General features: G+C 35.0%; 1 protein-coding gene across 1 annotated transcript; it reads right to left on the reverse strand.

The window, feature by feature from the left end:
- Positions 1-922: 922 nt before the first annotated feature.
- LOC129883540 (transcription factor MYB119-like) lies at positions 923-3,061 on the reverse strand. Its single transcript, XM_055958180.1, has 3 exons — positions 2,610-3,061; positions 2,307-2,433; positions 923-1,693 (listed from the first exon to the last, which is right to left on the reverse strand). The coding sequence occupies exons 1-3, from the start codon at positions 3,059-3,061 to the stop codon at positions 923-925; spliced, it is 1,350 nt and encodes a 449-aa protein (XP_055814155.1).
- Between the last annotated feature and the right edge of the window lie 22,226 nt (positions 3,062-25,287).

The following is a 25,287-nucleotide window of genomic DNA, read 5'->3' on the forward strand; positions in this document are numbered from 1 at the left end:
TACCTACAGTTATCTAATGTAGTGTTAAAAGAGACTTTATTCAAGATCTTATTTTTACTAGTGACAGTATTAATTTTCTTTTACCCAGGGTAAAAAGAAAATGGAGAAATAGAGGAAACAGAAATAAGAAACTAAAAGAGCCACACTTTAATTCTTGGTGATGTAGCTATTATCCCTCTCAAATATCTGTTTTGGATCCGAGCAAATTTTAAAAATTGAAATATTTAAATGTGTATTGTTTGTTGTGGCAACATATTGAGCCATACTAAGTAAATTGTTTGAAATAAATATCAAACAAGCTAGTCAAAGTGTAATAGTTGTTGATATTACGAATCTTGTTAACAATCAAACATGTTATAATATGTTTTTCTCGACTGAACGATCTTAACAATCAATCATAGTGAACAATAACGATCTAGCTAGCATGCACAAAACTATGGAAGTAATATTTATATTAATTAACTACGAATCTCATATTTTGTTAGAAATATATATACCACTACTTTTAAGACAACCGACTTAGTCATGGAAAAATGATTTGCTTCATTTAATCTATTGAATCTTCTTGGGCCTCTAAATTAGCATCCTAAGTACAAACTAGGAAGTGACATCATGCTCTGATACAATGAATTAATATAATATGAATAAAATGAAGGAAGGAACATTAGTTAGCGAAACCGCATGATATAGGGATACATAGCCAGACCAGATGGGCTGTTCTTTAAATATTAATTTCTTTCAACTGAAAACCAACAAAACAACAAGGTAATCTAATTAAAAAAGAAGCAATAGATGGAAACTATAGTTTATAGACTGACCGATGTTAGAAACAAGGGAAATGGAGAAAGCCATCATTTAAGAATAATAGCATAAACTAAAAAACAGAAAACTAACAACTGGTTATATGACCTTCATTTACACATTAAAAGAATGTGTTGTTGGAGGTTTTTTGAGGGTAGATAGAAGATGAAACCATTTCCATTAAATCAATGTCTTTGTTTCTTCCGGATGAAGATGAACCTGCAGCAGCTGCTTGATTCATCGAAGTCATAGCATTATAAAACAAAGAAGTTGATGAATTAGTAGAATGATTCAGGTTATAGGAAAAATAAGGCTGCTCTAAACAATTATAAGATTGATCAACAACCATTGGGTGCATATTTTTTTCACTTGAGCCAACACACGAATTACAACCATCTTCACCATATATCTGATTATCACTATTCAATCCAGAGGAGTTGAAGCCATATGAATCTACCACTTTACCATTATTTTCTACCAATGAATTCTTTCCAAATAACTTTTGCATAAAGTTCATTTCTTCATCATATGTTTGATTAGTGAGTAAGGATGGAGAATCATCATCATCAGAATAGGGTGGAGTTTCATTTGTCATGTTACAACTTGGAGTACTCTTGGTGTTGGCAGCAGGAGAATCATCAATGAAGTACCTGCTTCTAATATAATCTTGGAGAATATTCGATCTATATTTGGACTCATTTTGCCCCTTTTTTTCTTGTTTCTTCAACTTGTTCCTCCTCGAATTTTGCCTTCTTTTAGTCGCATTCCAGTGATTCTTAATTGCATTCTCTGTCCTTCCAGGAATTCTTTTACCAATCTCTGCCCATTTGTTTCCAATTTGCTTATGTGCTTCCACTAACATTACTTCTTCTTCTTCACTCCACGTGTCTTTCTGAAACAATAAGAATGTAAAGACAAATGAGATGACACAAAAATAATGTGTTCGTAATTACAAGAAATGTTATTAACAACTTTTCCATTGAGGTGGCATTACTTTAATAACAAATTTTGGTTTGTTTTTGTCGTCAAAAAAAAGTTTCTATAATCACATGAAAATGGAGGCTGGAAATTAGTGTAAGAAGCAAAGTGCGCTATATATTCCGAATTTATATGTCAAGATGCACATGCCAAAAATACAATACCTAGACACTTTCTTGATGAGAAAAATTCTTGTGAAGAAAGAAAACGATGTACAAAACCTAGTCAAAGATTTAGAAAAAAACTAAAATTCTGATGCGAAAAGAAAAGCATCTCTCCCCAAAAAATGAATAAATGAACTTTTTCTCTAGACGGGTAAAAAAATCAAATCAAACATTTTGGTAAAATATCTAAAATGTAGATCCTTGGCTAGTCAAAGAATAATAGATGGAGTAAATCTTAGTGATTTTAAATAGATATCATCTTAAGATTACCTTTGAAGTTATAATTTTGAATTTAAATTAAAAAGAAAAATAAAATTAGAAGATAATGAAGAAGAATTGTTTTTTTTAAAAAAAAAACAAAACCTTGATATCTGGACGCAAATGGTTATGCCATCTCTCACGACACTGCTTTCCTGCTCTACCAACCATATTCTCAGCTATCTGAGCCCATTTCTTCATTCCAAACTGCTTCACCAACTTCATCAAATTCCTTCATAACCCAAAAAATAAGTATGACACAATAAAGTTCGGTTTCTTCCAAATCTGGCTTACATAAACAAAAAAATTATAATGAAAATGAACTTTAGGACATATCAAAAACATAAAAAAAAAGATTATTCATTTTGTCTCTTGTTGTTTTGATGAATTTAATTATGCCATCGTCACCTGTCTTCCTCTTCGGTCCATTGACCCTTGACTAGCAGAGTAGTAGAAGAAGTCCCTTCTTTGGCTTTTTTTCCGGTCTCCTTTGAATTCTTTGGAGATGATATTACCATCTCTTGTTCTTGATTATTCCAGTGAAAAGCATTTTGTTCATTAAAGAGTATATTATCCATTAAGCTTGGCTCTGAAAAAGTACTTATCCAAGAATTAATCTCATTTGCATGACTACTATTGCCACTCGCACTGTTGCTAAAATCATACAAACCACCACGTTGAGTAAAAATATTTTCATTATTGTTTGCAACACTTTGTTGAGAAGAAAACTGGCTTTGGTGACTCCATAATAGCCTATTAATGGCTGTTAATGGAGGACCTTGTTGAAAAATAGCAAAGTTATTTGGTAAATTTTGACATGGTTGGTAATAAGCATTTTCGTCTCCATCTCCACTTTCCATGGGAATCAATCAATGTATGAAGAGGAAAATGGAATTAATTTAGGCTAAGAAAATTTCATTGTGAAAAAAGGAAAAATTCTTTTGAGTTCTTCTCTTGGTTTAGAAAAGATGGCCATAACAAATGGTCGCTAGACAAAGAGTTTATAGTATGTCTTGGATTGAATTGAGTCAATGTAAACCATTGATTTTAGAGTTTACCATCCAACGGCTTGTAATAAGAGGTGGATACAAGTCATGAGCTTCCTCTTAGGACAAAAGTGGAAGAGAAATGGAGATATTAGCGAGGGGGTTAATAAAATATTTATAATTATTATAGTTTTCTGTACATGGTTAATATATGGAGAATTTAATTACTTCTCTACTTAATTTTTTTTGGTTACTTTTATTATTAGTCTGTCTAAAAAAAAATTGTCACTTTACTTATTTGTCAACTCTTTAATTTCTACTTATTTGTCAACTCTTTAGTTTCAACTTTCTATATGATATGTTTTAAATTAAAAGATTAACACATTTTAGTGCACTATATGATTTTTAGTTCAACACTACAAGTTCTTTTTAAAACTTTATGCCATGTCAAGTAAATGCATTGATCCAAGAAGAGTATAAGGAATTTGTAAATTAATGATTGTCACATATGAAATAAGATGTATTTTTATATAAATTGTTTAGTCTTTCATTTGTGTTAGTATTGGGTTTCTATAATCAAACTTTGATTGTGTTCATTCCATTTTATTAACAAAGCCATATGAGTTTAGTCAATAGTTTAAGCACAATTAACCAATTAATCGTGCGATGAGTTATTATATTTATTTTAATTTTTTATGTAAATGAATACTCATAAAAGAATGAGTTGGGTTCTTACTTAAATGAATCTAGAAGCTATTTAAGTGATAATCAATGGTTAAATCGGGAACTGCCGATAGGATGGCAATGGGGTGGGGCGGGTTGAGCTCTACATGCATTTTTTTAGGAATATTTACATAAATGAACTCTTTCAGATTAATAATTATCCCTTTTAAGGACACTTTTTTATTACAGTATATAACATATTTATCTTAATTAATAATTAAAACTACTCATTGTCCTCTCTCTCTCACTCTCTCTCTCTCTTACACACACACCCTTTTTGTGTGCTTCTTCTTCTTTTTTTAAGAGGGAGAAAGAGAAAGAGCAAAAAATAAACCAAAAAAGGAGAAAAAATGGATGAAAAAGGAAGAGAAGAAAGAGAGAGAGAAAAGAGGAAGAAAGACAAAAAGAAAGGGGAAAAATGGAAGAAAGAGAGAGAGAGAGAGAGCCCATTATTTGTATAAGAAAAGAAGGGGAGAGAAAAAAATGGTACTTTTATTTTTTTGCTACTTCAAATAAGAAAGTTACTATGATTTTTGATAAAGGTGAAATATGTACTAAAATTAGTAATTAATATTATATACTATATTATTTAAGTAAATGTAACATCCCTCAAAAAACCCACAAAATACCTTAAGAATGCCTTGAAAATAGGCCGCTCATGTAAGTATTATCCGTAATCTTTTTGGGAAATTCGAGTTCGGAATATCGATCAGGGGGTCAAAACTTGCGAAAAATGGTGTCGGTGGATTTTTAGGACTCGTAGAACGGAAGAAAGATTTTTGAAGAATCCACAAAATAGTGTGGTCCGCGACAGCACTGCGTCATAGACCTGGGGACAGTTTTCTGCCGAGTGGTCCACGACAAGACCGCGTCGCGGACCTGGGAAGCAGTTCTGGCCGAATTTAAGTTTTTAAGGGCGTTTTAGACTTTTTTCAAATTATTAGTTAATGAACCTAGACGTTTTTAGGACCTAATTCAACTCTATAAATTAACCTAAACCTCTAATTCTATTCATTCTTCTACAATTCATCTATCAAATATTTCTCTCTCTACAAAAAGGCTCTCAAGGGTTTCTATTGAATACTTTAAGCAAATTCACTCAATTTCTCCATCAAAATTCTCAAGTCCTTCCAAATTAATTGATGTTCTCACTCAAGATATGTGAGTATTGATTCATGGATCCTTTTATCCATGAAGCCCAATCAATTTCTCAAGATTTTTTATCAAATTAAAGTATGGTATTTTATAGGTTTTGTTATCTCCATTTCAATTTCATGAATTTTGATTTAAATTATGATCATGAGTCTATTTTGATATAAATTGATGGTTATTGAATTAAAGTGAAGAGTTTTTCCATGAACTCTTCTATTTTGATTTCTAGGGTTCATGATGTAAATTACGGGTATTTTAATTTATACTTCTAAAGAATATTATCTATATAAATTATGTATGGGTTGATATAAAGTTTATGATCATGCATATCTTCAAGTTAATTTCATGATTTTCAAGTCAATTGATCATGCATTTATGTCATACCCTAATTTCAAGTCCAAGCTATGGTCATGAATTTTCAAAGTATGAATTATGACTATGTATTTTCATTATGATCATGAATTATAAGTATGTTTCAAATTATGGTTAAGGCGACCTAAGGCTTAACAATATGAATTATGCAAAAATGATTGTAATGATGAAAGGACAATTCTCATATTACAAGTATGTTATGAAAATGAGCTACTCTATGATCTAAAGCCTATGATCATGAATATGATATATGAAATTATGATCTTATGTTATGTATGTATTTTGTGGGATTTGACTTAGCACGAATGTGGACTTGAGGTGGGGGCTCGAAGCAAGGGGTCCTTATATAAAGTATTTTATCTCATAACTATATGCCACCGTAGGATTGCCTTTTTGGCCTAGCTAGTGGATCCACAAATAGCACATGTTCATGATTAGGAGTCTACCTTGGCAAAGTAGTCTCCCCCTTCTCGATGTGGGGATCATCGAATTCCATGTTATAGATCGTATGGTCTTATTGTCGGTTATGGTTCCTATCCCACATATGTATGATCTCCTAAGTATGTTATGACTTGAATTTATGTTTTTAAAAGCTATGGTCAACATGATTTTCCTCATGACTTACGTATTCCATCTTATCATGTGTTTTACTTGCCATTTGCATTCCATGATTTACGGTGCATATCACGCCCCTCATACTTAGTACATTCCAACATACTAATGAATACTTTTTGCCTACATTGTCTCATAATGTAGGGGTTGAGGTTGAAGATCCTAATCTTCCATGTAACTAGTAGGCGTTACTATCCGAAGGTGTTGTGGTGAGTCCTCATTGACTGGGGACTAGTTTCAAGTTGGTTACTGTTTCCTTTGCAAAAGACTTTTGTTTTTGTTGTTTGTTGAGGGTGAGCTAAGGACATGTCTTAGCCCCCGCCCATACTCATGTTTAGAGGCACCTCATTGGACATATGTTTGAGTCTATGTTGCCATAAGACATTTTCAGATTTCTATTCATGTTTTAGACTCTCTTATGATGTTTCTGCTTTTATATTTTATCTTATGTATGCTTATGATATGTACAAGATGCTTGGTTGGAGTCATTCGGGATTTCGATCGTCGTGTTACGATTAGGCCCTAGATCAGGTCATGACAGTAAATGAGCTTATCTTTTAAACCACCCCACCTCGCCCTTATAGACCTACCCCACATAAACCCGCCCCACATAAATTTTTAAGTATTTTTTTATTGAGTTTAATATGAAAAATAAAATTCATAATTGTTTTTTTATTTTTTGTCAATTAATATTTCAACAACTAATTAATTTTTGCTAATTAACTATTTCTAGTTAATATTTTAATAATCATTTCTTAATAGCTAATTAATTGTTTCTAATTAACATTTCAATAACTAAGAATTCACTAGACACATTTAGTTTAATTTTCTTTAAAAAGAAAGTTAAAATTAAAGTTAAAGTTTAAGATAAAAAGTTTATATACTGTCAAGACCCAAAATGGGTCATTAGTAGTACCTACACTTAACCTTGTAGATGGGAGAACCAATGATACAAAATCTCAATTTATATTAGCGATTCAACTCATAAAATATGACAATATTGTGGAATATCAAGCTTATAAAAGTAAGAAATAAGAATCCACAAGAGTCAACTACATAACGTTTCCCAAAATCTGAAAGTCATCACATTAAGGATGTCTAATTTTAAAATACTAAATCTGAAAATATCAAATACTAGAATAAAATAAATAGCATAGTTCGTGCCCGAACACTAAGGACATATGTCATAACTGAGAGAATCCAACATGAGCTAGAATGAATAGCTCACCCTAGAACTTGATGTCACGACCCGAACAAGGGCCAAGCCGCGACACGATGATAGGGATGCGAGGGAACCAATCGTAAGACATCTTAGCATATATTGCATACATAAGGTAAAAAACATGTAAATGTTAAGTGGAAGTAATCAACTCAAACAAGACGGAACAAAAGGATAGAATCAACTAATCAATATTTGCATGGACTACATTATAATATCGTCTAAACATGCCTCTAGTATAACCTTTGACGGGGGCTTCAGACAAGATCCTAGCTCACCCTAGCAATAGAAGAAATTCAAAGTAATGGTATATTGAATAAAAGTCTTGTCCTCGATAGAATGATGACTCACCAACTTCTTGAGGATCTAGGGAAATCTCTTGCCACGAATAGGATAGTCGCGAGTGTTATCCGTCCCTACATTCTGAGATAGTGTAGGAAAAATATGTGTTAGTACATTTGAATGTACTAAGTATGTAAGGTATCCATGAGAAGGTAAAGGAACAAAATCAATATTCCATAAGATGCATGACCCATTTATAATAAATAAGAGTAAAGCTTAAAAGCAAGTTAAAACATAAGAAACTCTTGGTCAATGCATATCATAAAACTTCATCATAAACTCATAACTTAACATCTCATAACTTAACTTCAACTTGTATGGAATAGGACCATTAACCGACAACTAAGATCATGTGAGCTATTACATCGAATTCGATGACTCCTGCATCGAAATGAGGGAGGCTACCTTGCTAGGGCATACTCAAAAAGTAATTATTCAACTAGGCTATTTAGATCCACTAGCTAGGCCATGAAGGCAACCTATGTAGGCAATATAATTTGGGACTTTAGGATGCTACTAGGACTCCCTTAAGTAACTACCTACATTACCGGACCGAACCCCACCTAGAAGCCCTCTTGATGGTTTGTCAATATCCCAACGAAAACTCATAAACATGATCATAGCATAATAGGGAAAGATAGTAACTCCTATCAATCTACCTTTAAAACTTATTAGTAATAGGTCATCTTAACATAGTAATCATAAGATCTATAACTTCGGTGAGAATTGTCTTTATCACTATCTTAAAACATACATGTGTGAGAATTGGACTTATCACACTATAATAAGATGTTTGATCCTAAATTTAATCATCGTTATAACTTCAACCTAAAAATCATAATCTCAATTTTAAATCATTAAAAACTTTTATTATAAGTCATTTAACTCATGATCAACTCATAATCTCATTTTTAACTCATAATCATAACTTGAAAATAGATTTATGCATGGGTGTCTATAACTCAACTTAAAATCATGCAATTCATATGAGAACATGCATATATAATGATCATTTATAATATTTAAAAATGAAATTAACACAGCCCAATGCAGTTCATCAAAACTAGGATTCATAATTAATAATAATTTGAATGAAAACTTGAGAAATCTTTGGGACTTCGTTGGCGAAAAAGGCCCATGAATTAATATTCACATACCTTTCTTGAACTTACTAAGAATTGTAGAAGAATCTTAAAGAAATCTGGAAACCCTAGCTTAAATTTGGAGAAAACCCTTGAGAGACTCTTTCTCTTTGTCTTAGACAAATTTTGGGAAAATGAATTGAATAGGAGAGGAATTTGAAGAATTAAATATTTATAGACTTTGAACTTGGCCATAAATGTGTCTAGGTTCGTTGAACCAAACTTTGGAACAAACACAATTGCCCTTCATTAAACTCCAGTTTTATAACCCACGAGCCAACTCCTATGGGTCATCGAAGGGATGACGAGTCGTCTAAACAACTCTTCCTACAGGTTTGAGAAAAGTTCTAAAAATTAAGTCTCTACAGTTTGGGAATGAGTCAAGTTTATGACCCATCAACTTGAAAATGAGTCATTCCTGGGGCTCGTTCTGCAGGTCCTAAAAAATCTGCAAATTCTATGGTCTTTGAAGTTTTGTTACGATTCATTATTACGACTCATAACAACTTCTATGGCCCATCCTGACATGCAGTAGACTTGGCCTTAGGGAATCTTTTGAACCCGGCTTCTAAAGTGATTCTATGGATCTTTCTACGGGTCATCTATTGAAGAAAGAACTGTAATCATGATTCATAGGAGCTCCCTTTAATGATAATCATGACTAACTACCACGACTCCCTCTATGACTTGTCTCTATAAGTCATAGGAACTTTTACGACTCATAGAGGTGGTCGTGAACTGGGGTCCAGTTCAAGATTTGAGAATTTTCTCATTGTTTCAAACTTTTGGACTTATGGGGCCTTACAATATCTCTCCCTTGGAAATATTTTCCCTCATATGATATTAACTTATCATAAAAAGGACAGGGAAAGAGAATTAACAACCCAACATAAACATGTCTTAAAATGCATGGAACATGAAAACTGCAACTTAACATAAAATCATGACTTTAAAGTCAACTCTTTCATGAACATGCATGTATATGAATGACATAGGAGGAACTGAATACGTAAGAGTTCAGTTAACATGAATAAGAACAACTTACTATTTTTGGCTTGAATAGAGGGAATGAGGTACATGTATAGTTTCATCATATCCGCCTCCGCTTCCCAAGTAGCACTTTCACTTGTTGATTTCTCCATAACACTTTGACAGACACAACTTCTTTGTTTCTTAACTTCTTAACTTGCCGGCCTAAGATTTTTACTAGAATCTCTTCATAAGTCAAATCCTCCTCAACACTCATATCTTTCAATGGCACAATGGAGTTTGTATCACCCACGAACCTTCTTAACATAGACATATGAAATACCGAGTGAACCATAGCTAACTCAAGTGGCAAATCTAACTCATAAGCCACCTTACCAATACATCTCAATATCTTGTAAGGTCCAACGTATCTAGGACTCAATTTCCCTTTCTTGCCAAAATGCATTACACCCTTCATGGGTGAAACCTTCAAATAGACCTAATCATCCACCTCAAATTCAAGATCTCTTTTCCTAACATCAGAATAGGACTTTTGATGACTTTGAGCCATCTTGAACCTCTACCTTATGAGTCTTACTGTCTCCATGGAATACATCACCAAATATGAACCAATCAAGTCCATCTAAACCTACATCAAACTATCCCACTGGGGATCTACATCTCCTCTCATATAATGCTTCAAAATGAGCCATTTGGATACTAGAGTGATAACTATTATTATAGGAAAGCTCAATCAATGGCAAATGTTCATCCCAACTCCCTTTAAAATCAATAACGCATACCCTTAATATATCCTCTAAAGTTTGGATCATTCTTTCGGTTTGACCATCGGTTTTAGACTGAAAAACGATACTTAACTTAGCCTTTATACCGAGACCCTTTTAAAATGACTTCCAAAAGTGCTAAATGAATTTTATGCCCCGATCCGATTTGATGAACAAGGGCACACTATGAAGTCTTACATTCAATTCACATACATACAACTTAGCATAAGCTTCGGCACCGTAAGAAGTCTTCACTAGTGGAAAATAAGATGACTTGCTCATCTGATCTACGACAACCCAAATGGAATCATGTTGCTTCTTAGCACGAGTCAGACCTATTATAAAATCCATATTCACATCTTCCCACTTCCAAGTAAGAATTTCAATATTTTAGGCTAGACCTCCCGGTCTGTGATGCTCAACTTTAACTTGTTGACAATTTGGACACATAGCTACAAACCACTACAGCCTTCTCCATGCCATTCCACCAATACACTTCTCTCAAGTCACGATACATCTTGGTGGAACCTGGATGAATTAAATATTGGGAACTATGGGCTTCATTCAATATCAACTCTCTCAACCCATCAATATTAGGTATACACAAATGACCTTGGTAACGTAGTACACCATTTTCCCCTTGGGAGAAAGCTTCAATCGCTTTTCTGGCAACCGACTTCTTTAACTCAACCAATATTGGACCTTGGTCTTTCTTGGCCATATCATCCACTACAAGAGACGATTCTAAACTATAATGCACAAGAACACCTCAATCATTGGAGTCAATTAACCGTACACCTAAATGTGCTAATCTATGAACATCTTTCTTTAATTCTTTCTTACCTACTTCAGCATGTACAACACTACTCATGGACAATCTACTTAGTGCATCGACAACCACATTAGCTTTGTCCGGATGATACAATATACTCATGTCATAGTCCTTTAACAATTCAAGCCATCTTCTTTGCCAAAAGTTTAAGTCTTTTTTCTTAAACACGTATTGTACACTCTTATGGTCGGTGAAAATATCCACATGGACACCATAAAGATAGTGTCTCTATATCTTCAAAGAAAACACAACTGCCTCTAGTTTAAGATCATGGGTTGGATAATTTCGTTCATGCACTTTAAAGCATATGCTATTACCTTACCATGTTGCATCAAAACACAACTAATACCAACCTTTGAATCATCACAATATACCATCGGACCCCTCCGATAGTGTCACAATCCAAACTAGGGCCAAGCCGCGATACGGTGATCCGGATGTGAAGGACCCCAACCATAAGCCATCGTAGCATATATTTCATACATAAGGTAAAGAAAATGATAAATACAAGCGAAGATAATAATTTCAAAGGGTATGGGACTAAGGGATAAAGTCAACCAATCAACATCCTCATGGACTACATCACATTATTGTCTAAACATGCCTCTAGTTTAACCCTTGATGGGAGCTTAGGACAAGCTCGTAGCTCACCCTAACAATAGAAGAAATTCAAAACAATAATACTATGAATAAAATTCATGTCCTTGAGAGAATGAGGACTCACCAACTTCTTGCAAAATCTAGGGAAATCACTAGCCACAAATAGGATGATCGCGAGAGTCGTCTGTCCCTACATTATGAGATAATGTAGATAAAATATGCGTTAGTACGGTTGAATTTACTATGTATGTAAGGTATGCATGAGAAGGTAAAGGAACATAATCAATATGCCATAAGATGCATGACCCATTTATAATGAATATGAGTAAAGCTTAAAAGCAATTTAAAATATAAGAAACTCTTGGTCAATGCATATCATAAAACTTTATCATAAACTCATAACTTGACATCTCATAACTTAACTTCAACTTGTGTGGGATAGGACCATTAATCGACAACTAAGACCATACGAGCTATTACATGAAATCTGATAAATCCTGCATCGAGACAGACCGATGACTCTTATATCGAAATAGGAGAGGCTACCTTGCCAGGGAATACTTAAAAAGTAACTATTCAACTAGGCTATATGGATCCACTATCTAGGACATGAAGGAACCCTATGTGGGCAAAGCAGTTTGGGACTTTAAGTTACTACTAGGATTCTCTTGGGTAACAAAGTACGTTATCGGACCGAACCTCACCTAGAAGCCATCTCAGTTCTTAGTTAATATCCCAATATAAACTCATAAAAAAATTATCATAACATAATAGTGAAAGATAGTAACTGCCTATCAATCCACCGTTAAAACATATTAGGAATAACTCATCTTAACTTAGTGATTCATAGGAATCCATAACTCCGATGAGAATTTCCCTTATCACCATCTTGAAACATACTTGTGTGAGCATTGGACTTATCATACTATAATAACATCTTTGATCTTAACTTTGATCATCATCATACTTCAACCGTAAAATCATAATCTCGACTTTAAATCATTGAAAACATTCATTGTAAATCATTGAACTCATGATCAACTTATAAACTCATATTTAATTCATAATCATAGCTTGAAAATAACTTTATGCATGGGCATCTATAAATAAACTTAAAATCATGAAATTATATGAGAACATGCATATAATGATCATTTATAACATTTAAAAATGAAATTAAATTAGTCCAATGCAAATTATTAAAACTAGGGTTCATAATCAATTATAAATAAAAACTTTGAGAAACTTTGGAACTTCATTGGTGAAAAGAGACCATGAATCAATCTCCACATACCTTTCTTGAATTTACTAAGAATTAAAGAAGAACCTTGAAAAAATTTGGAAACCCTAGCTTGAATTTGGAGAGAAACCTTGAGTGACTTTGTTCTTCCTTGGTCAAATATTTGGGAGAATGAGTTGAATAGGAGGGGAATTTGAAGAATTGAATATTTATAGACTTTGAACTTGGCCATAAATGTGGCTAGGTTCATTGAACTGAACTTTGGAAAAGACTAAATTGCCCCTCATTAAACTTTGGATTTTTGAACCTGCGAACCTATTCCTACGAGTCGTCGAAGTAATGATGAGTTGTCTAAACGACTCGTCCTGTAGGTCTAAGAAAAGGTCTAAAAAATGAGTTTCTAAAGTTTAGGAACAGGTCAAGTTTATGACCCGTCAACTTGAAAATGAGTCATTCTTGAGGCTCGTCATGCAAGTCCCATAACCTGCAATTATTTTAGAGGCTTTAAAGTTTTGCGATGGGTGGTTCTTATGACCTATAAATTCTTCTACGACCCATCCTGTCAAGTCATCACCTTGTCCTTGGGGAAACTTTGAATAAGGCCTCTAAACCCTGGTTGATGAAGCATTTCTATGACCCGTATACAGGATGACGACTCGTCTTGTTGAGTCGTAGAACCTCTCCTAAGGGGAAACATCTATTTTTTCTTGAGGGGTAACTCTACGACTTAACTTTATGAGCCATAGAGAGCGCTATGAGACATAAAAATGACTCGCATACTTGGGTCAGTTCAAGATTTTGAGACTTTTCTCCTTGGTGCCAATATTTTGACTTCCAAGGACTTAATATATCTCCCCCTTGGAAATATTTATCCTTGAATGAGATTAACTTATCATAGAAAGGACACAAAAAAAGGATTAGCAACCCAACATGAACATGATAGCATTTTAAAATACATGGAACATGTAAACTTCTACGAAACATAAAATTATGACTTAAAAATCAACTTTCTCATGAACATGCATGCATATGAATGACATAGGAGGAACTGAATACGTAAGAATTCAACTTATCTCGAATACGAACAACTTACTACTTTAGGCTTATTTTAAGGGAAAGAGGTATGGGTATCGTCTCATCATATCTGCCTCCGCCTCCCACGTAGCACTTTCTACTAGTTGATTCCTCCATAACACTTTGATGGACACAACTTCTTCCTTCCTTAACTTCTAAACTTGCCAGTCCAACATTTCCACCAGAACTTCTTCATAAGTCAAATTTTCCTCAACACTTAAATCTTCTAATGGCACAATAGAGTTTGGATCACCCACGAACTTCCTCAACATAGACACTTGAAATACCGGGTGAACCATGGCTAGTTCAACTGCCAAATCTAACTCATAATCCACTTTGCCAACATGTCTCTATATCTTATAAGATTCAACATATATAGGAATCAATTTTCCTTTCTTACCAAGATGCATTACACCCTTCATGAGTAAAACCTTCAAATAGACATAATCATCCACTTTGAATTTAAGCTGTCTTTTATTAACATCAAAATAGGACTTTTGACGACTTTGAGCCATCTTCAACCTCTCTCTTATGAGTCTTACCTTCTCCATAGAATCTATCACCAAATATTGATCAATCAAGGCCATCTTCCCTACTTCAAACTATCCCACCAGGGATCTACATCGAATTCCATGTAATGCTTTGAAAGGAGCCATTTGGATGCAAGAGTAATAGTTATTATTATAGGAAAACTCAATAAATGGCAAATTATCATCCCAAATTCCTTTAAAATCAATAACACACACCCTTAACATATCCTCTAAATTTTGGACCATTCTTTCAGCTTGATCGTCGGTTAAAGGATAAAAAGTGGTACTTAGCTTAACCTTTCTACCGAGACCCTTTTGAAATGACCTCCAAATATGTGAAGTGAATTATGTACATTGATTTGATATAATGGAAAAAGGAACAGTGTGAAGTCTTACCAATTCATGAACATACAACTTAGCATAATCTTCGACACCATAGGAAGTCTTAACTGGTAGAAAATGAGCCGACTTGATAATTCAATCTACAACAACCCAAATGAAATCATGTTGCATCTTAGTATGGGGAAAACCCGTTACAAAGTCCATATTTACATCTTCCTACTTCTAAGTAGGAATTGTCTTGTACTACACCTCACAGCCTCTAATGCTCAACTTTAACTAATTGACAATTTGGACACTTAGCTACAAACTCCCCTATGTCCTTCTTCATGCCATTCCACCAATACATTTCTCTTAAGTCACGATATATCTTGGTGGAACCCGTATGAATTGATTATTGGGAACTATGGGCTTTATTCAATATCAAATCTCTCAACCCATCAACATTGGGTACACACAACCGACCTTGGTAACATAGCACACCATCTCCGCCTTGTGAAAAAGACTCAATGGCTTTTTCAACAACCAACTTGTTTAACTCAACCAACATTAGATCTTTGTCTGACTTGGCCTTAACATCCGCTACAAGAGATGATTCCAAACTATTATGCACAAGAACACCTCCATCATCGGAGTCAACCAATAACACACCTAAATGTGCCAATCTATAAACATCCTTGATAAATTCTTTCTTATCTTCTTTAACATATGCGACACTACTCATGGACAATCCACTTAGTGCATTGGAAACCACATTTGCCTTGCTCGAATGATATAACATAGTCTTGTTATAATCTTTCAACAATTCAAGTCATTTCCTTTGTTGAAGGTTCAAGTCTTTTTGCTCAAATACATATTTTAAACTCTTGTAGTCGGTGAACACATCTACAAGGACACCATTAAGATAGTGCCTCCAAATTTTTAAATAAAAGACAAAGCCGCTAGATTAAGATCATCGGTTGGATAGTTTCGTTCATGCACCTTAAGTTGCGTAGAAGCATATTCTATTACCTTACCATGTTGGATTAATACACAACCAAGACCAAACCTTAAAGAATCACAACATACCACAAAACTATTAGACCCCTCCGACAAGGCCAAGATAGGAGTGGTAGTGAGACGATCCTTCAACTCTTGAAAACCTTTTCCACATGCTTTCACTAATTGAAACTTCACTTTATTTTGAGTCAACTTGGTCAAAGGTGATGAGATCAATGAAAACCCTTCCAGAAATCTCCTATAGTATTCGCCTAGGCCGCAAAAAATCCTAATATCTAAATGAGATAATGGTCTAGGCTAATTCTTAATCGCCTCGATTTTCTTAGGATCATCCATAATCCCTTCACTGGACATAATGTGACCAAGGAAAGCCACCTCCCTCACCCAAAACACATATTTCTTGAACTTCGCAAAAAGTTGCTTGTCTCTTAGAGTTTGCAACACAATCCTCAAGTGATTAGAATGCTCTCCTTCACTCCGAGAGTAAACCAAATATTGTCAATGAATACAATTATAAACATATCTAAATATTGCTTGAACACCTTATTAATTAAATCTATGAAAGCCACGAGAGCATTGGTCAAACCAAATGATATGACTAAAAACTCATAATGGCCATACCTCATTCGAAATGCCATTTTTGGAATGTCACACTTCCTCACCCTCAATTGGTGATAGCCGAAAGGAAGGTCTATTTTGTAGAAGTAACTTGCCCCTTATAATTGGTCAAACAAGTCATCTATCCTCAGAATTGGGTATTCTTGGTGGTTATCTTATTGAATTGCCGGTAGTCAATGCACATACGCAATAAACCATCCTTATATCTAACAAAAATACGGGGGAACCCCATGGGGATATACTTGGCCTAATAAAACCCATGTCTAACAAGTCTTTCAATTGATCCTTCAACTCTTTTAGCTCTGTTGGAGCCATCCGGTAAGGAGGAAAAGAAATAGGTTGGGTATCCGGAAGAAGGTTTATGCCAAAATTGATTTCCATTTCGGGAGGAACACTGAGTAAATCATCAGGAAACACATCTAAAAACTTATTTACAATACCAATGAATAAGACTCTACTTAACGCGATAGGTTCTACTCCCAAGGATTTTTCTAATCCTTGTGCTCTGATACCAAGTTTATTATGACCAGAATTAGAACAAAGCTACGATACGGCGATCGAAATGCGAGGGACCCCAACCATAAGCCATCTTTGCATAAATCACATATATAAGGTAAAGAACATATAAATGTTAAGCGGAAGTAATCAACTCAAAGGGGAGGGACTAAGGGATAGAATCAACCAATCAATGTTCGCATGGAGTACATTATAACATCTTCTAAACATACCTCTATTATAACCTTTGACGAGGGCTCATGACAAGATTCAAGCTCACCCAAGCAATATAATAAAGTCAAAGTGATGGTAACATGAATAAAAGTCTTGTAACATGAATAAAAGTCTTGTCCGAGATAGAATGAGGACTCACCAACTTCTTGAATATCTAAGGTAATCTCTAGCCATGAATAGGATGGTTGTGAGTGTTGTCCGTCCCTACATTATGAGACAATATAGGCAAAATATAGGTTAGTATGATTGAATGTACTAAGTATGTGAGGTATGCATAAATAAGTAACGGAACCTAATCAGTATGCTATAAGATGCATGACCAATCTTGTTGAATATGAGTAAAGCTTAAAAGCAATTTAAAACATACGAAGCTTTTGGTCAATGCATATCGTAAAAACTTTATCATAAACTCAAAACTTAACTCAAACTTGTGTGGGATAGGACCATTAACTGACATCTAAGACCATGCGAGCTAATACATAAAATCTGATGACTCCTGCCTCGAGACAGGCCGATGACTCCTGCATCAAAATAGGAGAGGCTACCTTACCAGGGCATGCTCCAAAAGTAACTAGTCAACTGGGCTATGTGGATTCACTAGCTAGGACATGAAGGCAACCTATGCGAGTAATGTAGTTTTGGACTTTAGGTTGCTATTAGGATTCTCTTGGATAACTAACCGTGTCACCGGACCGAACCCAACCTCGAAGCCCTCTCGGTGCTTAGTCAATATCCCAATGAAAGCTCAGTAACATGATCATAACATAATAGAAAAAGATAGTAACTTCCTATCAATCCACCTTTAAATCATATTACGAATAGCTTATCTTAATTTAGTGATTCATAAGAATCCATAACTTCGGTGAGAATTTTCCTTCTCACCATCTTACTGCATAGTTATGTGAGAATTGGACTTATCACACTATAATAACATCTTTGATCCTAACTTTGATCATCATCATAACTTCAACCTAAAAATCATAATCGCAATTTTAAATTATTGAAAACTTTCATTGTGATCCATTTAACTCATAATCTCATTTTTAACTCATTATCAAAACTTGAAAATAACTTTATGCACGGGCATCTATAAATCAAATTCAAATCATGCAATTCATATGAGAACATATATATAGTGATCATTAATAACATCTAAAAATAGAATTAACTCAGCTCCTAATGTAATTCATCAAAACTAGGGTTCATAATAAATTATAATTTGAATGAAAACTTGAAAAATCTTTGGGACTTCATAGGTGAAAAGGGCACATGAATCAAACTCCACATACCTTGGTTGAACTCACTAAGAATTGAAGAAGAATCTTGAAGAAATCTGGAAACCCTAGCTTGAATTTGGAGAGAAACCTTGAGAGACTCTTGTTCTTTGCGTTAGACAAATTTTGGGAGAATGAATTAAATAGTAGGGGAATTTGAAGAATTGAATATTTATAGACTTTGAACTTGGCCATAAATGTGTCTGGGTTCATTGAGCTGAACTTTGGAAAAGACATAATTGCCCTTCATTAAACTCTAGATTTTGAACCTATGAACCAAATCCTATGGGTCATCGAAGGGATGACGAATCGTCTAAATGACTTATCCTACTGGTTTGAGAAAAGGTTTGAAAATCCTGTCTCTGAATTTTGGGAACAAGTCAAGTTTACAACCCGTCAACTTGAAAATGAGACATTCCTGGGGATAGTCCTGCAGTTCCCAAAAACCTGCATATTTTAGGGTCTTTGACATTTTGTCAAGAGTAATTGTTACAATCCGTAACAACTTCTATGACCCATCATGGCAAGCCGTAGACTTGGCCTAGGGGTAACTTTTGAACCAGTCTTCTAAAGTCATCCTACAGAGCTTTCTACGAATCGTCTACTAAAGAACGGACCGTCATCTTGAGTTGTAGGACCTCCCTTTAAGCTTGTTCATTACTAACCACCACGATTCTCTCTGAGACTCGTCTTTATGGGTCATGGGAACTTCTACAACTCGTAGAGACGATTGTGAACTTAGGTTCAGTTCAAGATTTAAGACTTGTTTCTAATTCCAACTTACAGGGCCTTACACCTGATGTGCTGAAAACTGACTATAGTTGAAGTCGAGTCAAAGTCGGTGGTATACTCGTTGAACTCCACAAAATAAAATTAAAAAAAATACAAGTAGGGGTCAGTACAGAAAAATATGTTCTAAGTAGGTATCATTCGCCTAGTCAAAATAGAAATCAATATGCATAAAGTAATAGTAGGAAATCAGCTACAACACTTAACTGTGGCAAACAAAAAGATCAAGATCAAATAATAACACAATAAAAAAGTTACGTAATTAGTCAATAATACCCAAAGTATACATGAGGATTCAGGCCTCTACACCGCACTCTTTTAAAAAATGATTTATATGGGATTGAGTAGATTAAGTCTTTTTAATATGATTTCCTTTAATATTACCATGCCGGAACGTGACACCCGATCCAATAAGATTCTGTCGGAATGTAACACCCGATCCAAATGTACTATGTTCAAACGTGAGACCAGATCCAAATATATTGTGTTAGAATATGACACCTAATCCAAATATACCATGTTGGAATATAACACTCGATCCAAATATACCATGTCGGAATGTTACACTCGATCTAAATATACCATATCAAAATATGATAGCCTATCCAAATATACCATGTCAGCTCGTGACACCCGATTTAATTATATCATGTCGCCTCATGACACCTGAAATAAATATAATTAATTTATTATTTTTTATTATCACATTCTACTTTATTAACAATATATCATTAAGCCTTCTTTTTTTCAAGTCATCACTTTTGGTAGTACAAGGTCAAGATTATGGATTTTACGGTCTTGGGATGGAGGACCAATCTAAACAACATATCAACCATTCAAAACACAATAATTAAATAAATAGAAAACTTCACCCATTACTCAATGACTATCAATCGCTATTAAGAGACTATCTATGATATAGAATAAACCATAACCTACCTCCACAAAAGAATCGAAAGTCAAGTAAGCTAATTTACCAATGCATTTCCTTTCTTCAATGCCTCACATTTCCAATCTCTCAAGTATACAATATTAATAAGCAAACGAATCCGCAGACACCAATAATATATGTATGTTTAACCTATACCCAACAACTCACCCAGCTCTATAATCAATTCTCAAAAATTCAAGCCTAGAGTTATGCCTTAATTCCTTCCATATCATAACTCTAATGATTTTCATATAATATAATACACCTAATACTTAATTACCTATCTCAATATATTAAAACTTGAATTAAAATATAATCACTATAAGGAAAATCCAAACACTAATTGAGAGCAATATGAACAGTGACATCAACTCCTCACAATTTCCAACAACAATTTCATAACCTGTATGCCTATTTTCAATTCCTCCACTATATAAAATATTAAAAATGCTACTATTCTTATCACTTATACAACAAGCCAATAATTACTCCCATCCTCCACTTCTCCTAATTTTCTACAATACTTTCATATCACATATGTCAATTTCCAATTTCTTTCAACAATTCAACTTTATCTTCCTTTTCTTTAACCACCAAAATAATAATACTAAACATATGACTCCTTCCAATATATGCAATACATCAGTTTAGTCATAGTTACTTGATAGAGTATAGAGTTGAGTCGGCCAACTAAATTAATTATCTAAAGTTACCCCTCAATTAAATAACCGTAATTATTAAATAGTCCAAAATACGCATTAAAACTTTATCAGATAGTCTTTTATGAAATAAAAAGCTTTAGAAATCAAATCGACTTAATGGGTCATTATAACAGATACCAATTTACCCACTCTTTATCTCCGAACGGTCAAAAGAGGAGTGACGGTAGAAAAAGGTACCTGACTCAACAAATAAATATGGATATCTTCCACGTGTATCAGCCTCAATCTCCAAAGTGGACTCCTCAACGGACGATTTCTCTACTGAACCTTCACAGATGCAATATCCGTTGACATCAACTTGCGGACCTCCCTACAAAGAATAGCTACAAAATCCTCCTTATAAGAAAAATTCTCATAAAGCAAAACCGAATCCCATCAAATTATATAGTTTTCATCACCATGATATTTCTTCAACATAGACACATAAAATACTAAGTGCACTCTGAACAAGAATGGAGTTAAAGCCAATTCATAGGCCCCTCCCCAATATGCATAAGAACTTCAAACAGTCTAATATACCTCAGACTGAGCTTACCTTTCTTACCAAACCTCACTTCACCCTTCATGGGTGTAACCATCAACAATACTTGATCTCCCTCTATAAACTTTATGTCTTTGACCTGTCATGATCCAACTCTGTAGACCGTGACTGGTGCCCGAGTTGGGAACCCAAATGTGCCCTTAGCCCCACTTAGCGTGTTAGTAGAATAAATAAAAGTAGAAATCAAAAAGGAGTCACTAGAGAGAGCATGAGAACAGATATAGCACAAGAGGGCCGTTAAGGCCATCACAGAACATAAAGCCCAAAACACATATACAGAACCCACCACACAAGTCTACAGACCTCTACACAACGATAGCCTAATCATATGATGGGACAGGTCCCCATCGTACCCTTAACCAATATGTACAAATGTACAATAGAAAAGTTAGCACCAAAATAGGGCTCTGGAAAAAAGAGCACTGCCAACGAACAGGGTAGATGTCCTAAGTGAGCAAATCAGTAAATCGAGCGTCTGTACATCTGAGCATGTTATGCAGCCCCTGAATAAAGGAGGTCAGTATAGACAATGTACAAAGTATGTAAAGCATGGACTGTAATAAGTAAAGCCATTACCAGAATAAAAGGTGCAAAAATGAGCAAAATATCCAGAATATCAAAATGTTTTTCATAATCACAGATAATGTATGCAGAAAAACATATGCTATATCCGGCCCATTATGGGACTTGGTGAACAAATATAAAATGTGGTCACTGCCCCATCATGGCGCCACAGCACATCATAACTTCAAAGTAGAAAATATCTCCATAATAAATCATATCGGATGGTCATATCAGATCATATCATATCATATGTGTACATGGCACATCATAACTCAGCAAAACCCATGTAGAGGTCGTACTTGCCCCCTCATATTGGGGCACTGCGAATAATGCAGAGAAGTATGCATGATAACAAAACCCTAACCCAGGCTCGGTGAAGGAAGCATTGAGGCATCCATGAGTAGAGTAGTGAGAAAATAAATGCACTTTAAATCAAGTTTGAGACTCGATAGAGTTAACAAAATGAGTTATTATTCAAAAATCAAGACAAGAGTCGTATCAAGTACCTTTTGAATATTACTATGAGTTATATCAAAATAGAACTTTAGGAATTATATACATGTATCTAGGCACGATAAAATATCCTATGGAAAATTAAGTTGGCCATCCTAGCAGCTCTACGAATAGGAACTTCCTTGGAATCATATAAAAGTCATATACTTGTTTCATAAAAACCATGCCAAAAAGGAAGATTAGCTTTATATACTTATGTCAAAATGTGCCAAGAGAAAGAATAAGTTTTACATACTTATGCCAAAGACATGCCAAAAGAAGGAACAGTTAGCTTTACATACCTCTTACGGATTACTAATTATACGTTCGCCTCGTCGTCTCTTGAACCTATTTAACATGAAAGTAATACTATGGTTAATGACCTTTTGTTACACCCCACATCTTTGAACTCGGAAAGTTCCTTAAGTTACTTAGAAGCTAGTATGTGAGCCACTTAAGTTACGGCCCTATTGAACAACTCTAAGAAGGGAGAATGTGACACCTCATGGTAGGGAAGGTTGGAAATAGGGTCAAGAGAAGTCAAAAGGAGTTGGAGGCCAAGTAACGAGTCGTAGGACTCGACTTATCTACGTAAGCTACTAATTTAGAAGTCTTACATACGTGAGTTACTTCATTACATATCAAGATTACGTAGCAAGGGTTTCATAGGCTCTTAAAGTGAGATGAGATTACGAACCCACGAGGAAGAAAATAAAATTGTGCGGGGCAGCCAATGGGAGGGTGACACATGGCAGCAACTAAGAAAGCAGGTGACCCACCTGCTTGGGGTCAAGTAGGTGACCCGCCTGCTTGGGGAGGTGGGCCCCACTGTCACGTGGCAGCCTCTCCTTGCTTGCATAGATACGGTGGCCCAATACGGGCTGGACACGTGTCCCCCTTAGGGGCTGACACGTGTCGCCTCCTAGGACCACCAATATACATGTATATCATGTAATATGTTCAGTTTATATTCACAAACTGCAGCAGCAACAAAGCAACTAAAAACCCTAAGCTAGAGAGAAAAAGAGGGCGGCCAAGGGAAAAAAATTAGGTAAGTCCCGATTTCGTTCGGTAAATTAATTGTATAGCATATAACATGATAATATGGAGGTATTATAAGTATAAAATCATGGCTTGGTGCAGCAAAAATTGGACAGCAAGCAGCCACGGTGTTCAAGTCACTCTAGAAAAAGTTCCGAGGCACAATTTTGGCTAGTTTTGGCCAATTTTGGGTAAGGTAAGGATTCTCCTTTAACTTTTGACTTTATGGTGTTATTATAGGGTGTATTACACACCTTGTGGGCTTCTGGAAGTTGGGGAAAAGTTGTAAAAAGTTCGACATTCGAAATAAACTAAATTGAAGTCACTATAGTTGAATTGTTGTCGAAATAAAGTGTTGGTCTTGTGAGGTGCTGCTGGAGGGGTGTGGATTGTGGTTGAAGGTATAAATATGTTCTAAATAAGGTGGTGGAGCTTCTAGTTGCATCCACACGACCCCCCGCTTCGTACGGTTAAAGGTTTGGCAAAAATGAAAACTAGAAACCCTATTTTGATATCGTATTTTTGAATAAGTCGTTTGGAGTTTATGTTGTATATGGTTGGTGTGAATTGCTACAGGTTGTTGTTGTTGGTTGGCTGTAGGTCTTAAGGGCCTAATTTGAAATTTAGATAGGGCACATTATAGGGGAGGTGCTGCCCAATTTTCGTTAACGCCTTAACAAACTAAAGAACTAGTCGAGGAAACGACTAAGGAAATTGATTCCATTAATACTAAGGTGTAACCTAAGATGCTGGAAAGCTAAGAGTAGTTGATATTCGTATTAATTTCATATTGAATAGGTTCAGAGGACGACGAGATGAGCAGGATAAAGAGTAACTCCCAAGAGGTATGTGAAGCTTCTCATGGTATGTTTTTGGTATAGGTATGTAAAGCTTTCTCTTTACATGTTTTGGCGTAGGTAAGTAAAGCTCATTCTCTTTCTTCTGTTGGCATGTCCTAGTTGTAAGCTGAATGTGATACGAGCTCCGGGGTAATTCTTTTTTTAAGTATCTCTTATTTACTACTGGATGTAGAACTCTATGGTAGTTAAACTATTTCCCTGGAAACTCTTATACGCTTAAAAGGTATGAATGTACAAACTCATAGTCATAAAACTATTCGAAGACAAATACTCTGGAATGCTTAAGTGAATGGTCTTACTTTGGTATATGTCTAGGAACCTCGAGATGTAATCAATGTAGCCTCTAATGGCATTTAGAGGGATGCCAGAATGACTATAATGTTACTCGAATTCTTGAACAATAACTTAGTCCTCTTATAGAGCTGAGTCTCAGATAATGACTTAAACTATGTTTTGTTTCTCACTACTCTACTCGTGTATACTGTAACACTTCTTCTTCGAGTCCCAGGCCGGTTGTCAGATTCATGTAATTCACTGCATTGTTCATCGAATCCCTCGCTAGAGGGCCGGCATCCGTATGTATATATATGATGTCTTGGGGCCTGATAC

The sequence above is a fragment of the Solanum dulcamara genome, chromosome 3, assembly GCF_947179165.1.
Source record: "Solanum dulcamara chromosome 3, daSolDulc1.2, whole genome shotgun sequence".
Lineage (NCBI taxonomy): Eukaryota > Viridiplantae > Streptophyta > Magnoliopsida > Solanales > Solanaceae > Solanum > Solanum dulcamara.